Source organism: Pyrgilauda ruficollis, unplaced genomic scaffold (assembly GCF_017590135.1).
Source record: "Pyrgilauda ruficollis isolate IOZ18807 unplaced genomic scaffold, ASM1759013v1 scaffold25, whole genome shotgun sequence".
Taxonomy (NCBI): Eukaryota; Metazoa; Chordata; class Aves; order Passeriformes; family Passeridae; genus Pyrgilauda; species Pyrgilauda ruficollis.
Window position 1 is genome coordinate 11,415,709 of NW_024523822.1, and position 17,625 is coordinate 11,433,333.

At 35.4% G+C, this 17,625-nt stretch overlaps 1 protein-coding gene across 8 annotated transcripts in view; it reads left to right on the forward strand.

Moving 5' to 3' along the window:
* Positions 1-17,625, forward strand: part of OXR1 (oxidation resistance 1) — a 257,574-nt gene that overhangs the window by 215,823 nt on the left and 24,126 nt on the right. For all 8 annotated transcript variants that reach the window (XM_041470770.1, XM_041470775.1, XM_041470768.1 and 5 more), the window contains 3 exons: positions 3,293-4,077; positions 7,361-7,529; positions 10,445-10,607. In XM_041470770.1, coding sequence (XP_041326704.1) covers positions 3,293-4,077; positions 7,361-7,529; positions 10,445-10,607 — 1,117 coding nt within the window. The remainder of the gene's footprint in view (positions 1-3,292; positions 4,078-7,360; positions 7,530-10,444; positions 10,608-17,625) is intronic.

A 17,625-nucleotide genomic window follows, 5' to 3' on the forward strand; every position in this document is an offset into this window, starting at 1 on the left:
CTTTGAGTAAATCTGAACTGTAGCCACATTGTTGACCATACAAAACCAGCAAACCAGCATTTTCCTTCTTTTTCTTGTTAGGAAAGGATGTCAAAGATTGGCTTGGAAAGATCCTACAGAAAGTCTGCTTTACCTTCAGTTCTCACATCCTATATATGATATAGGATAAATCTTCTATATACATGGATTCTAATTTCCTCCAGTAGTCTCTCATAAAGATCTGCAGTACCATCATTTCCTCTGCCCCTTCCCCACTATGGAAACAGTAGTAGATGTTGTTTGATTCTTCAGTAATTTAAAAACTGGTGTTCACAATAAGGAAGTGCAGCTTTGACAATTTTAGGTACAAATTTTTATTGTTTAGCATTTTTCACTTGCTTCTCAATCTCATTGCTCTGACAAGTGATTTAAAGTAATTTTCTAAGATTTGTATATATTATCATGGGCCTAGGAGCATATTTTTCTCCCTTTATGGCTAGGGGAGGGACTGCATATCCACCTTAGGTGTAGTCTTTTTTTGGAGTAAACAGTGAATTTGGATTGGTGAGGTCTAAGCACTGCTGTTTAGTGCAGCAGGCATTTAAAATCAGATTTAAAGAGCATTATGAGAAATCTTTGTTCCATTCTCTGTTTTTTTATGGTGAGCTTTTATATTATCATCAGAAAAAGATAAGTTCTGTCTTGAAATTCAAAAAGGATTAAAAAAAATCATGCCACCTTTACCTATCACAGCCCATAAAGCACAAATATTTGCAGACTGCCTCAATTATCTAGCTGTAGGGAAGTGGGTTTCTTTAACCAGGAGAGTGTAAAGCTGTTTGCTTGATAAGTAATGCTGTACCTGCTTAAAATAGTTGCATTTTTTAAGATGCTCAGTAATTCTTAAGAATATCCTCTTACAGTTCATATAGGTAGTACTCTAAGCACATCTTTCTTGATAATCTTAACTATAGGGACACTCAGAAGTAGTAACTTGCCTCGTCCCATTTATGAGCTCAATTTTGGCATAAACCTGGGAATGAACAGATATTTTGGCATGGTCTTGTTTGCTGCCCAATGTCATGTGTCTGTTGAAAGGGCAACTGAAATACATGTTGCTACAGTAGTCCTTTTGGGGCTTTTGATGTAGAATGATGATGCCTTCAGCATAATTTTTTTCTGCAAGTTTATTTGCCAAACTGAGTTTTAAAAAGTAGCTCACAGTTCCTGTTTCAATTGATAGTGGAAAGAATTAGATAACTCTATGCTTGAGTCATGTTATTGCGGTTGCAAAACAAGTATTTTTCTAAAATTCTTTGTTTGTTAATAAGTTAATGATGCTGTGGATTTTTGTGGTCCCGTAGCACATGCATTTTCTCTTTTGTTTATAATATGAATGCATGTGGAATGAAAATGTATCTGTTAATAAAAAGTCATACTCTGCATTCAGAGGCCTGTATTCCCAGTTTGATTTATCTTTCTTGTCAGCTGTATGAACTACTGGATGGAACACTAGCTGCTAGCATTTTCTTCAGTCCCTGCACTTTTGTCTTACCTAAATATGAGGCATATTTGTAAATCTGGGGGAAAACAAAAATCTTTTAAGTCTAAACAGAAGTCCTAATAGCTTCAGCTAGATCTGACAAGACCCATGTGTATTGAGGTGTTTGACACTTAAGTTGTATTTTCTCACTGTTTTTTTTTTCCTTCATATTCCGCTGTTATAGTAAACCTTCTTTCGCTCTCCCAATTTTCCCAGCTGTCAAACCTGCTTAAACTTGGGAAAGCAATCTTTATTTTCAGTATTCTTCTTGTTGATATGGAAAATGGCCATAAGCCCAATGGATGCTTTGGTTCTTAAAACTAAAATTTCATGTTGTATAGTTTCTGCATATAAGCCATAATCTATGCTGAAGCTGGACAAAAACATCTGACTGCATACAGATGTTTTACAGATTTCATGAACCTTACATTGTGCACCTATAATGAGCATAATCATGCAGATTTAAAGAAATGGCCTAGTCTAATAGGTAATGGGTTATTAAGCTGAACCCACATGCTTTGTAAGCAAAATCATTCAATCAGCTAAAGCTTACTACAAGCTTCATGTTAATACTTAGATAAGAGGGTGCATGTGCTTTGCAAACATCCTGAATATTAGCAGCATCTCAGTAATACGATGTAACTGAACATGAAGTTTTGTGAGACTGTGGAGTGAATTTATTGTCCTTCAAAACAGAGATTAATGTACAAGCTTCTTAAAAGCATTTAGTACTGGGTAATGGAAGAGTTAGTATGCTTCTGATAGCAAAGTTGACCTTGAGAACTCTAGCCAAGAGTAAGTTTAAATATGAGAATTTTTTGTGATGGCTGTGTACTGCCCAGGTTTTTTGACAACAGGGAAAAGCTTGAGTTCTGTAGGTCTACTTGAATGTGTTCATAGTACTTTTCTACTCTTCCTCTTCTAAAAGTTGTAGAATTTCTAGTTAGTTTATTTTGAAAGGCAGGTTTAAGCAAGATTATTTCCTCTGGATAAAATAAATGTTATGCTTTTTTTTTTTTTTTTACACTATTTGTCAGCATCTTCAGTTGTATCAAGTCGTTTGGGATTTATTTTGCCAAACAATGGTATCCTCCAAGTTAGGTACCTGCTGAAGACACTAAACACTGTTTCAGGCATTTTCTATGGGCAGAATAGTGAGATATACTTTGACAGTTCCTACTGTTCTGCATTTACTGGCTTTGATATCTGAGGTTAGACCAGATGATTTCTGCCATTCACATCTTACCTGTAAGCTAGGTGTCAGCTTCCTTGTAGGGTGGGACCTGTCTGTACAATTGTACTGACTGCTTGGGGAGACAAAACCTAAAAAACTGGATGATTTTTACCTTTAGAGATTATGGTTGTGTGTAGCTTTTTGTTGGTTTTACTTTGGTTTTTATTTTATTTTTACACTTTAAGTGCCTCTCATAATCTTGTTAGTTTCATAGGAGAGTTTCTTGTGAAAGTTATGTCGTGAACTTGGAAGTCTCAGCTGTGTTGTGCTGGCAAAAGGTCAGCTACGATTACCATTATGGTATCACATTTTATGCTTGTTTATTACTAATGCTCTGTATTAAATTGTTTTTTAGGATGTTTGGTTTTTTTTAAGAGCTTGATACTTTAGAGGTACCTGGTTTATTACTAATGCTCTGTATTAAATTGTTTTTTAGGATGTTTGTTTTTTTTTTTAAGAGCTTGAACAAAACAGTGAAGAAAAGCTTGATACTTTAGAGGTACCTTTTATAACAACATTCTTATTTTGCTCAACAGAGATGTAGAACAGCTGTCAGTAAGGGAACTTGGCCATTCCAAGAAAGCTGCAAAGAGCAATACAGATGACACGGATTCCAGGGTTCGGGACACGGGCAACGACAGTGCTAGTACTGCCCCAAGAAGCACAGAGGAGTCTCTTTCAGAAGATGTTTTCACAGAATCAGAACTCTCTCCAATTCGTGAGGAGCTTGTTTCCTCAGATGAGCTTCGTCAAGATAAATCTTCTGGAGCATCATCGGAATCTGTGCAAACAATAAACCAGACTAGTGCTGAATGTTTAACAGTCATTTCAGACTCCAACGAAGCTGCCAGTGACTTGAAGCCCAGTGCCGAAATGGTTGTAGGTGTTAAACAGTTTGGTACCCACTTAAGTTCAGAAAGTGCTAAAAAGTCTGTAAAGGGGGGACAAGAACCTGGTGAAAACACTGCAGATGTCCTCCAGCAGTCTTTGCAAAGATCACAGGGTGGTGAGGAGCACAGCAAGGAGACAGAAGTGGGCAAGGATCAGGATTCCTCACTAGGAAAAAAAGCAGATAATGAGATGGAAGAGGAATGTCCAGGTTGTGAAGATACCACAGGCTCTCAAAAGAAAGAGACATCTAGCAAAGGAAAAGTAGTGGGAGAGCAAAATCAAGACTCAGAAGCAGAAGTTGAAGAGCTCCGCAAGCTCTGGAAGACCCACACTATGCAACAAACAAAACAGCAAAGAGAAAACATGCACCAAGATTCACAAAAAGAAATCAGTCAGAAAGCTGTATCTGCAGGAGATGGGCGGTTAGAAGGTGAGTCAGTGAGTATTTATGGGTACAGTATTAACTCAGATTTAAAATGTATCACCCTCCACTTTAATGGAAATTTTGGAATTTTTTCATTCTGTGCACCATATTTCTACATGTGCTGATTATGTTTCTCATTGGCTTGAAGGTACTCCAAAGTTAAACTTTATGTAAACTTTTGGAGAAAATATTTGATGCTTTCAGAATGCTGTTTCACTTACATCTTGTCTTACTTTGATGCTGACTAGAACAAGGTTAAGCATCCAAAAAGCTTGATTCAGGAAAAATAAGGGCTTGATATTAGGAAGCTACTGCTGTGCATACAGTAAACAGCTAGGTTTTATTTCTTGAGTGCCTTGATTCTTCTGCAAAGATCAGAGTCCTGGGATTATTAGTTGGAAGTTACCCTTAAAGTCTGATCATACAGAAATATGCTGTGCCTTTAAACAACTTAAATATGTTCCTGGATGAATTTGAATTTGCTTTCTAAAAAATTCACAAGTTACTTTCTAATATCTTCCCATTTTACTAATGGAGATAACTATTTGTTTTAATTGTGCAATATTTGGGGGACTAGAAAAGACTCTGTGTGACAGACATTAAAGATAAGTGTGAAGTGCATTTGAAGGTTAAATTCATTATGTTAATTATTAAAGTTCAAATTATATTGAATAGAAGTATGTTCTTTGGTTAACAGAAGTTTGTCTACTCTTCAAAATCTTATATAATGATTTTTGCTTGTTGGTTTTTTTTGGGGGGGTTTTTTTGGTTGGTTGGGTTTTTTTCTTCTTTTAAGGAAGTAACTGAATTTTGAAATTTGAAGCAGATGAATACCTGCATCATTCTGTGATAAATTTGGCTTTTATGCCTTAAATATTAGAAGTATTTCTAATATACTTACTAGTACTACTTTCTAATACCTCTGGCAGATGTCAGCTAGCAGTAGTTGCTGGTTGTAACTTTAAAAAAATTCAGATACTAGTGTTCTTTGGCACAATTGCTGCTTTTCTTACAAGTGAATATTTGTAACTCAGTTACATTAAATGCTTTCGTTTTGGTTTTTTGTAAGATTGTTTTATCAACCTGACTGGCTGCAGGTTGTTATGTGATCTGTGTATTTTCAAGTAAATATATATGCAATCAAAAAAATGTCTGCATACAGTCCTACAGAAGAGTGCTGGCTAGAAACCTTATGTACACATAGTGCTGCTGCCTCACTCAAAGTTGTTTGGGTAAAGTACAAAGAAAAAAACCACAAAAAGTACAAGATGCCTTTTGGAGATTTGTACCATTTCAATGCAGTGCAGCGTCAGTAGGAATTATTACATCTCTTATTCTTGCAAGTTGTATTAGCAGAATGCAAATAAATGAATAAATTATGAAGTAATATTTCTCAACCTAGCTAGATTTGGTGAAGCTTCTACAGTAATGATTAAACAGAACCAAGGTAACAGCATAGATCTGCTTTATAACTCTTGAAAAACATTGGTTGTTCTGAACGTTGAGGTGATGCAATGCATGTAGATACTTACGAGTAGACACATCAAGTTTACAGTAACTAGAAAGCTCTCACTTGTATCTACTTTTATTTTTTATTGCCCAAGCTTCTCTTTTTTTACAGACATATTTGTTATCCACTGGACTGAAATAAAGTTAGATGTGGTTGATACTTTGGAGAAATTGTAACAATCTATAATTTTGTGTGTGTATAAACAATTTAGAATATCATTAATAATAACATGTCAAAATATTTGCTGCTTAGCTGAATATTGTCAGATTGAAAGGAAAGACAGGAATAATGAGACACAGTAGCCATTGCTGAAATATTTTCTCATTAATTCTGTATCAAATATGCAACAAACTTAGGTGAAAACTCAGTAAAAGAAAAAAAACATCTGAAATAGTAATTTTGAGACTTGGGACAGAGCTAAATTGTTTGGTTTTATTTTATCTGATAGCTGGAACCATAATCCTACTTGTCTGAGTTCAGGGAAGTCCTAATCTGCTGCCTCTGAAAAACCAAAATCACAAATACCAAATCATTTGAAGAGTATTTATCTAATACTGCCACAGAGTTTGCATGCCAGTCCTATGAACCAGGCTTTTTTGTTTATTTTTGTTTCTTTTTAGTGTTGTTTTTTTTCAATCTGACAATTTACCTTTGAGCTTACACATTAATAAAATACTTCCAAATAATGCATGTTATTATGGTTCATTTACTATATTGTATGCTGCAGGTATCATTCTGAAATGTTGACTGAAAACATCACTGAAAATTAGGGAGCACATATTTAAATAGTTACCAGAAAAAAAAGCAGTCTTTTGTGGAACAGTGCTGTTCTAAACTTCATGGTGAAAATCTCATTGAGAAAATGTTTATAGAGCAAGAAGGTGATGTTTTCTGTGCTTAGTGGATCTGTGGTAAAGAAAAGATGTGTCCTAGGAAACTGAAACTTATCTGTATGTATGTGTAATACCAGAGCTAGGATAAACCCTTTATTGTCATAACTGATCGTAATAGGAAAATGTAATTTTGAGAGCTTTCTTGCTTTTAAAAGTCTCTTGTGGCTGGAGGATTTGGCAAATATAGTAAGGAAACAATTTTAAAAAGGCTTCTTCCTTTACCTTGTGCTGACTTGACAATTTGGACTTTGAGGTTAATCATAGAACTCTGTTAGTTCAATGGAACATGCTACCAGAAAGAAAAAATCCTGTACTGCAATATCCAGTACCACTTCATCCTGAGGTGGTGTTCATACCATTGAGGTGCTTGATAGAGCTAAAAAATTAAAATTCGTCTTAATCCTATATCAGCAGGGCAAGAATGTTTTCCCTTGTAAATGATAAGTAACAAACAGCTCTGACTTGTGTGAATCAAGCGTATTTAACACAAATATTTTTAATGCGTATTTAACTCAGTATCTTTTTCATATATGCGGGATAGCTGTTTAATAGTGGGAGGGTGGTGATTCAGTGTTGAGAGTGTGCATCAAGAACACTGTCTGAATACTTGCGAGCTTGGATGAAATGCTGTAATAATGTGATCTGTAGATAGAAGCAGAAATGAATGTTAGAATTAGTTAGAGTGTGGTATTCTGAAGTTAATTCTGCTGTTGAGATTTTCATAATAAAAAAGGGCAGGTTATTATTACTACTTCTCACCCCATCTCCCACACTACTTACTTACATAAATGTCCTATATCCCTCAGTTGTCTAATGTAAAATAAATTAATGATTTTGTTAAGCTCATAAGTACCTTATAGACAGCTTACTTTGTCTTTATTAATAGGTTCTTCTGTTATGAAAGAAAAAAGACGACATCGATCTCACAAGTTTCTCTGTCTCAGGGTTGGAAAACCCATGAGAAAAACATTTGTTTCTCAAGCAAGTGCGACAATGCAACAGTATGCACAAAGGGACAAAAAACATGAGTACTGGTTTGCTGTCCCACAAGAAAGGTAAGACAGAGGTAAACTGTAAAAATCAGCAATTGCCAGTAGGTGTTTGAGCTTTTTATTTTTTCTGCGCCATTCAAAATTTTGCAGCAACTGTACCTCTAAGTAATCACAAAAAAGTGTCAGCATCTGATGATGTTGTTGATTGGCTTGTATTGTATTTGCCATTGGAATACCTTATTACCTTACTGACATTTTACTGATTTACTTGAATTACTTGTGAGTTTGGCAAGTAGTTTCTTATTATACTATTTAGGCTCTTGTTTCTAGCAAGTAAATAACAAAAGAAAGTCAAGCAGTGTCTGGTGGAGGAAATAAGTTCTGCAGCAAAATTTTTGTCTTTATCTGTGCTTCCCATTATTTGGAAACTTTCTAAAAATCCTCTCTGAGTTCAGAAAAGCTAGTTGGGGTTCTTTTGTTTTATCTTTGTATATGGAAGGTAAAGCCTTTCCATGAGCCACCTTAAGCATGTCTACTGGAAAAATAACCTGAATTTGTTGACCTCATTCAAAGACATGAGATTGTTCATGCTCACTTACTGGTGCAGCCTTGTATTCTGAAATTATCTTTACTGCTAGGAAACTCTGACTTCTTTTCAGCCCGAAAGTGGTTTTTAGGGTTGTTACATCCTTGTCAAAGAGTAGGGGGAAGAGAAAGAAGCAAGTAACTATCAGTTATCATCTGGTATAAATACCTACCTACAATGATCAAATCACTTTTCCATCTTTTCTTTTGAGCTGAATGGCATAGAATATCGAGTTGGGGCACTGCAGTTGAGGACAGATATAGATGAATTGGAGAGAGTCCAGAGGAAAACAGCAAGACTATTTAATGCCTAGAAAGTGTAACATATAAAGAAAATTAGAAGTAAGTGGGGTTCTTTAATCTAAAGGAGAAAGAGGTTGATTATGGAAATAAAATTACTTTATACTGAAATTGGCTGCAACAAGAAAGGCAGTAGTCTTTATGTCCACTATGGATGGAAATGTGTGATGGACTGAAATTTTACATCAAGAATTATACTTATCCAACAGGTAGAATTGAGTCTATGGTAGTGCATCACTAACCTGCTTTTAAACACGATCCCTGCTACCTCTTAAGTGGTAGAGAGGATGCAAAGTTTTGAGTCAAAGGTCTGTCCCACTAATTCTGCTGCTGTTAATCTTGTCTGGGCCAGAAGTTCTCTTGTGGTTACAGTTAACTCAAATTTGCTTGTTCTAATAGTATCATATTTAATTTGAAAACAGATAAACGTTTCATATACAGCAATGATGTCTAGATTAGGTGATTAAAATGATTATTTGTCTCTTTGGTTCATTTTCTAATGTAGCAAGCACTTACCTTCAGCATAAAGCAGAATTGATCACCTGCTTTTGAAGAAATGTTTCTTATTTTTCAGTCTGTACTGACCTCCTTGGAAATTGTTGTCTGTGAAGGGTCTCTCTCTAACTGAAAGGGGTACTATACTATCAGTATCAGTTCTTTATTCATTCAATGTGTTTCCTATGCTTTTTGTAAAGAAGCTATGTCCTCATAGTGGTGTGTTCATTTTCTTAATCTGGTGTTAACCTTGCTGAGTGCTAGTCTGCGTAGATGAAAATAGTGCCAATCCTGTTGTCTCTGTCGCCGAGTGGTACAGAAGAGAGAAAAGTGTTATTTCAGTGTTCTTACTCTCAAAGGAGCCAGTCTGGGAAGGAGAGTCTTATAGTACTTTAACCATCAAGTTTCATGTACTTTTTCTAACTTGCGCTTCCAGAATGTTTTATTCTTTCCTACTGCCAGAGAAAGATTTGCTCCCTTATTTTTTTTCTCCCCTTTTATCATTGTTGAGGAACCTCAATCTTAACAATGGTGATGCTGGACAACTGACCCTGTTCAGAGACTGATCCTACATACCTGTGTGCAGAAATTTTTTGGGCACTGGTATATGAGAAATATAACTGCACTTTAGAGAAACTTTGCAGTTCTGTATTCCTTGCTGTTCTTCAAGTGTTCAGTTTTTCAGATTATTAAGGAAGGGAGAAGAAAAGGCTAATATTATTCTTAATGCTAATACAATACCCAGATAGAGCAAATATCTCTGGAGAAAGACATAAGGAATATTCAAACTCTTGCAATCAGAGCCATGAAGCTCTAGCTCTGACTTTCTTTTCTATGGTCAAGATATACTAGTGGATGCATTGCATTGCAGGTCCTTTTCCTGAGTGCTCTGTCTGTGCACCTGCAGCAAATACAGAATAGACTGACACCTGTTAGGATTGTTATAATTTCCTCCTGTGAATTTGGGTGATTTTGCTCTTCTAACTGGAGATCAGTGCCATTTGTGGCACATAACTTAAAAGGAGGTAACTTTGAATTTTGGTACTTACTGTAGTTAGAACAGTCTGTAGTTTATGATTTTATGATTCATATATATATATATGTGTGTGCTTTCAGCAGTCTTCCCCCACATCTGTAGTACTTGCCACAATTTGTATAATTCTGATTATGTCTTGGAAGTGGTCAGCTGTTCTTCAGGCATAGGGAAAACAAACATGCAGACATTTTTTGAATTCTGATGTTGTTTGGTTTTATGTAACTCTTTATAAATACAATTTATGAAGTCTTTCTGTTTTATTTTGGGAGTTACTTCAATTTTAAGCAGAGGTATCCAATGGGACAGAAGTGGTTGAAAGAACATACTTATATGTGAAATCACAGCTAATCCATTCCCAACTTCTTTCCTGTTTTTTTTCTCCAAAGTCAGCTTAAAAAAAAAAACCAACCAAAGAACTAGCTAGGTTTTTTTTTTCAAATGTCTCTCTAATATCTAGTAACATATGAAATTGTATTTTTATTTTAACCTTAAGTACTTAATATTATTAGACATCACAAACTTACCATTTTTTTTTCTCTCTCTCATAACTTGACTTTTCTAGGACAGATCACTTGTATGTCTTCTTTATCCAGTGGAGTCCAGAAATATATGCAGAAGATACTGGGGAGTCTCTTCGGGAACCTGGATTTATAGTGGTAAAAAAGAAGGAAGAGCCTGAAACTAGTGAAGAATCGAGTACTGAAGATGCTGCTAAAGAATGGGAGGTAAGGAACAACAGTATCAAAGATTTTTTTTGATACACTCATAACTATATATTAGAATAGTATTAAATATTTTCCAAGAGGAAAAAATAAGCACTTTATTAGTCTGAATCATGATCATGGCTGTTAAATTTATGCCATCCTAATGCTTTACTCTAACATCAGATCAGGGCAACATTTCACAGTTCCAAATCATTTTTGTGTGGAGCAAGCTGTAACTTAAAACTCCAAGGGAAAGGTATGTGAGTACAGCAAAAAAGTTGGAATTTTGGTGAAGCAGACTTAATTTCCAGTCTCATAAACTGACAGTTTTCTGATACTTATTATTCCAGTATTTAGAGTGTTCAGTGTATATTGTAAGACTAAAAAAGGGATGGGACAGCAAAAGAGAAAAAGAACAGCTATTAATGATATGTCTTTTAAATAATTTAGTGATTAATTTTGCAGTTGTGATTTATTCATGCATTATAATTCTGTTTAGTGTCTTATAGAAATATATTGTAACTGGATCTATTTCTTTTTTTTTTAATAATAAGCACATTTCTCTCATGTGAATCTGTGTCCACTGTGTTTCTATGGACACATCTTTACATGTCTACGTGGTTTTGTTTTGTAGTGTACATGCAGTTAAAGCACCTCCAGTCTTGTACATTCAAGTGTTGGTCAAAAGTTTGATGATTCTTGTCATATCTATATATTGTAGAAGTATCCCATCAGCACTGCTTAATTTGAGTCTTGGGACAGCAATTGCAATATCTGACTGTAAGATTTCTTATGTTTTTCTTCCCCCTACCCTGCAGTGGAACATGTTGAAATTAAGGAAGTCTACACTGTATTATGTAGAGCATAAAAGAAATTTTAAAGAACTGAAATAGTCTAACTACAGGTAGCAGATTTCTGCTTAGCTTCAAAACTTAGAACCATAGCACTCTGGATTCAGAGTTGGAATGTAGCTAGTTGAAGAATTAGGCCATGGTTGCTAAACATTCCCTGCAACTCAGTGATTTTGTGTGGGATATTTTTGCTTTCAGACATTGAAATTAGTATAATAAAAACATGTCTTTTAACTTTCATATTTTTAGCATATCTATTGCTTGAGTTTTTAAAAGCAGTGTATTTTGGTGTTAACTCTTGCTCAAAGCCTTTATAAGTATTTGGAGTTTCAAAATTTGGCCTTTTAAAACATGGGTATCAGTGAATAGAGATCTATATTATGGTTTAAAGCACAGTATATCTCTTCTTTAGTGAGCTCTTCAGTAATTTGACACCTTAATATAACTACAGAATAATTTCCACAGAATAGAGTGAAAATGTTTTTTTTCATGATGGAATGTGGTAGACTTTAGAAACTATTTCTGAAAGTAGTTGAGGCAATACATTTCTAGCAAATATTAAAATCTATAAGTTATTTACCACAGAATGAGGCCACACCTTAAGCCTGTGTTTAGATCTTCTCTGGAAACAGTCATAGGAAACATTTCAAAAATACTGTGATTTCTATGTGTTATGTGAAATTGTCAACCTTGGTTCTCTTAATATTATCAAATAATAATTTTCTAGATTTATATGCTAATATGATTAGTGAGATGGATAACTTATATAAAAAAAATGTTATGCAAGTACAAGAAACATGCTAATGTGGTCTTCTGTGCATTTTAAATTTGTGTAATGTGACTTCCTATGACTTTTAGCACAAATCTGAAAGCTTTTGAAAACTTTCTAATCAGAAATGCTTGACAGTACTGGATGGTTTGAGCTGTCATTACATAAAACTGCATTTTAGTGGCTTTTAACATGTGTGCTAGAAAATATGAGTAAATATGGGGAATTGTAGCCATTGTCATAGTCATTATTTCCACTGAATTTCAGTCATTATTTTCAATCAATGTACTTCCTTCCTTCTATGCAACAAGCTTTTCTTCATCAGTTTTTGCTCCAGGTGCAATCTAAAATAGCAGGTGAATAGTATAATTGAAGCCTTTTTCTGGGTATTTGGCTGAAAAACAGGCTGCCTTTTTCAGATCACAAGGATAGGAGAACTCTGGGTGGAAGGGGAGTGGAAATGCATGACAAAGTACTGTTCATCTAGCAAAGGATGAAGGTAGTGGAGTACTTTCATTTTCCAAAATGTGTTCTTCCTGCTGTAATTGTACAGTATCTTAAAACTGGAAGAACAGGGAAGAGATTAATGGGTAACCCAGGTGTGGTGTTCTGAAACAGCTTTTGTTATTTTGCAAGTTCTGTTAATACATTCACTGGTGCAGCTTTTTATCAATACACTTTGAGAAACCCTATGCTTGTTTAGTGGAAAATAAATTATGGGAAGAAGTAATAAGCAAAGGCAAAGGTCAGTAACATGAACCAAGTAGTAGGTGTTGGTTTATTAAGTTTATCAAGGAATATTGAATCAACTGAACTCCTACTTGAACTTCAGTTTTTACCCACTTGCTTCTATCTTGATCAAATGCTGCATTGTACATAGTGTCAGAAAAAAGTCCAGCAAATACTTTAACTTTTACTTTTTATGTGTTGCACCCTTGATAGAAAATTGACTTACTAGAAATAACTATGAATCTACTGCTGTCTAACATTACCATCAGTAAAGGTGACTAATCCACAGATAGAGTTTGGAACAATCTGTCTGAGGTACCTTGTAGTTGCTGTTGCTGATGTTGCTGCTCAGTATTGGTCTTCCTGCCTGTGTCATTTGCAAAGCTTTATAAAAAGGATACTTTTTCACATAAGATCAACCCATACTAAAGACTTGTCTCTGGTATCCACTAGAAATAAATAGGCAATAACTTTATTTAATATACTGTCTAAGAAAGTGATGCTAAGTTCTCGGTTGTGTTATCCCCATCCATTTTTCTCTAATATCTCTTTTATCTTGTACTTTAAGTGAATGGGCTTACACCAAGAAAAAGAGTGTTTAGAGTTGTGTGGGGTTGTTGGGTTTTTTGTTTTAGCTGTGTTTCAGGGTTGTTTTGGTGCTGTTTTTTTGCCATCTTTACTGAGCTATAAGGTAGCTGGTATCATGGTATTCTTTTTCTATGTGGTGTGTCTAAGTTCAAATGCTAATGGCTTTCCATACCTGTTAGCACAAATGATGAATTCTGTTATGTGTTAATAAACAAACTTGTTCTCCTAAGCATATTCTATATTTGCATCTTAACATGGCAAGACTACAGCAAGCTGACTCCTTCTGTTGTGCAGTGTCTCAGAAACAATTGCACTTATGGTGTAATCTTGTTTCCTTTTTAAGTTCAAGTTGTGTATATAGTAGGTTCTTATTTAGACCTGAAATCTGTTGAGGAAACACTTGAATTGCTCTGCATTAGAGTAATTCTTGTTGAAAGCATTGATTCTTCCTTTCCCTTCACTGTCATTTGATCTCATTGCCATTATTCAAGATTTAGTCATACTTAATGGCCATGTAAATATAAATATTAATTCACAAGATATTTGAAAACAGGAAATTTGTCTTAGGGCCCACAGACTGGTCTTAAAGTAGTTGGAAGCTCGTCAGTTTGGTGTTTTTCATTAGCTTTGTTCATTGTGGAGGAAATACAGAAAATTTGATTTGAAACTGTCTAGAAGTTTATTTCCAAAATGAAGATTGAGTTGATAGATACTTAGAAATATTTTTTCCTAGGCATGGTAGGTCATGTTCTGGACTTGCATTTACTAGTAATTACCCTTGGTTTTTCCTGTTGAATGTAGAAAACATGGATACAATGCTTCTGGAAAGCAGTAACTCACTTGTCCAACTGAATTTCAATTAGAACTTAAGATGTGGTTTGAAAATGCTTACTAGATCAAACCATTAGCTGCAACTGAAGTTCTGTCTCCTTGAAATGGTATTTGACTTGGACACTCAGCAGTCCAACATTACTGAAGCTGTAACTTCTGGAGTGTCTCAGAATTCTATTTCTGTGTATTTATGGAAATTTGAAGGTCACAAACAGTGATTATCTCCTGGTTAGGTAAGCACCTTTGTGCAGTATCCCAATCTTGAAACCTTTTTTATATGTTCTTTATTGGATCTGGACTGAAACCAACAACATTTCTATATTAAAGTGGATATTGCAGTTTCAGAATGCACTGCTATCTTAAGTTTTTGTGTTCTTTATCATGTTCCTTCTATAAATTTGGTTCCATTCTCTACTGTAAACTTCAGTGCTTGGATGCTGGTGCAACATCTGCTTGTTGTGTCTTGCATTTTAAAATGTGATATGAACATAATGCTGTATGACAAACTGGATAATACTGGATCAGCAGAGAGAAGAGGAAGCCTGAAACTTGTAGGCTTCTTGAATGTAACGTTGCACAGGATGTGTAAAGATGAACCATGCTAACAGTCTTCAGAAGAATATTTTTTCCAGTATGTTTCTGGAAAGACTGCCTGTTTATGATAATGAACTACAAGCTAGATGGTTATTTGGCTTTTACATCGTCTGTTGTCAGTGAAGAAATTGGATGTGTCACTATGCACGTGTTGCTGTGCATTACCACAGAATTTCTAGTATGCTTTGCTCTTGTTCTGGAGGATGAGTCTCTTCAATTCTAGCGGTCATGTGCTATAGTGGAGATGTTTCTGTTAATTTGTTGTGGTTGGAGAAAAGGACTCTGGTGTCTATTTACATGATCCAATGCTCTTTGCAGAGATTGGTGACTTTTATTCTTGCTTTTGCAATTAACTTGAGTGATATTGTACTGTCTCTCAACTTCATGCATTAGGATATTTCCTGTTTGGCTGTATTTATTGTCACTACTTAATCTATTTTGAATCTATTTATAACTTGTAAATGGAAATTCAGAGGTCTTGATGGCTTGGAGCTGTCCTGTAGTTGGAGTCATGAATGTGCAGTTGTAATTGATTGCTATTTCTTGTATCTAATAGAGGGATCTGGGATGGTCCCTGTGCTAAGAGTTAAAGCAGAGCCATTCAGCTAAAAAGCTTGTGCTTTTGAGATTCTTAATGGCTTTCAGCATACCTTTGAAAAACCTCAGGAAAAATACTTCCTTTTTTTTTCCCCTCCCTTTCCTGAAGCTGTTGACAGGAAACAAAGGATGACTTTTCAAATTAGATTTCCTTTCTTATGGAAACTTTCTCAGCCAACTAAGAAGTTGTGCCAGTCCATGTTGTATTGACACTACAGGAGATAGCTTTTTGTAAGGTTTTAGTGTTCCTTGTACCTGTAAAGGGAAAAGGGATCAGGTCTTACTTAGCTGTAATCGCATGTTAGCTTCACCTGCAATAATTTTTACAAAGACTCACTTGTTCTAGAAGACAGTAGTAATTTTGTGTAGAAGCCAGTACCTGATTTTTTTTTTTTTTTTATTTCAACTGCATTCTAGCTTCACTGCTCCTGAACTTTACACTTATTCATGTGGAATCAACAGCAAGTTGTAACTAAATTGAGTAATTATGCCCCCTCCTGCCCATCCTCTTATCCTTCTGGGCTAACCTCTGTCTCTTAAGAGGGATGTAGCACAGGAAATATATCTTCTACTAATGTAACCTCACTCAAAAAGCATGAATGTTACATGTAGGGATTGTAGAACTCAATGTCATGACTTTTCTGTTGCTGTGGTATCAGGACATTGTTAGTGACTATATGAAACAAAATAGTTCCATCTTATCCAGCTGTAAAAACCTTTTTCCACACCCAGTATCCAGTCTGCCTACTGAAATTGAAGGTTACTGTGCTTACTGCCCTGTTTGTGTTATGTAATCTTATGTGATGACTTGAAATCTGGTATTTCAAAAGGTTTAAACTAGAGAATTGGTTTGGAGTGGAAATAAGACATTCTGTAAGTTGTGCCTTTATTTGTTGTCATTCTTTTTCTTTGCTGCTGCTTAAGTATTTTTTGAGACAGATTAGTTTATTAGAAGAATCTACATTGTGAGGTTAAATTATTGAAAGGACTATGCACATTGATTGTGTAGAGATCTTTATCTAGGTTGTGAATTAACCATGACAAAAACAAGATTGTCATTCAGTGTAATTATTTTCTGTTGCTCTATTATCTAGGTAAGAAATAGGTGGATGCTCTTAAGTGTTTGCTGCTGTTCTGCACAGATGTCATGTGTGAGCTGGTGCTCCTCACTAGAATCTTTTATTAAGAACACTGATGGCAAGGCCTACATTAATTGCAACAAGATATGAGATTTTGATTCCAGTTAACAGATCAGTACTGTAATCCCCAAATGCATGAAAAAATAAAAGGGCAGTTTGTTAATCTTTAACTAAGTGTTGCTACTGAGGTCAGATTTTTTGTGTGGGCTTCTTTCTGTGGCTGGGGTGGAGATCTGTCACAAGTGACAAGTTTGCCACTTCCCTGAGTGTGCTGTGTCGCGGTGCTGCTCAGGTTCTGCCACCCTCCCTCTGCAGCAGATGCTCCCAGCTCCTGGGGGTGGCTGCTGCTGCTGCAGGGCTGAGCAGCAAAACACTTGTCAGGGGTTCTCATAAAGTTACTTGTGCACTCATTCCCATTAAATTCTGCAGCTCTAATTAAGTAAAAAAGTTAGTTGCTAGCTTTTGTTTTGAGCAAGTTTTTTACATCCTCTTGAGAAGCTATGAGTAAAGTAATTTTTATTCAGAGAGAAGCTTGAAACTTCTAAGCAAATTGTTAGAGTTAAGATTAAAGGTTGCTGGATAAAAAAAGGATTCAGTTCATCAGATTCTTTTCTTCCTTCCCAGAAAAAACGTGTTGGCTTGTGTTAGGGAAGAATTTTTTTTTTTCTTGAAGGGCAGAGAAAAGATGACTGATGAAATAGGCTGTGGAAGAGTTAGTTGTATTACTAGCTTTTGCTTTCAGCTTAAAGGTTTCATTTCCAGAGAAAGTTTGAAATACTTCTGCTGTATATTCTCCATTCCTTTAAGATTTCCCATATTTGGCAGAGAAGGGAGTGATGTCTGTAGCTTGTGTTATATTTTTATATTGATGGTAATTCTCATTTGAAACAGTTTTCAGGGTATCTGGTTTATATTCTTGTTTTAACCCTCAGTATTAGTTC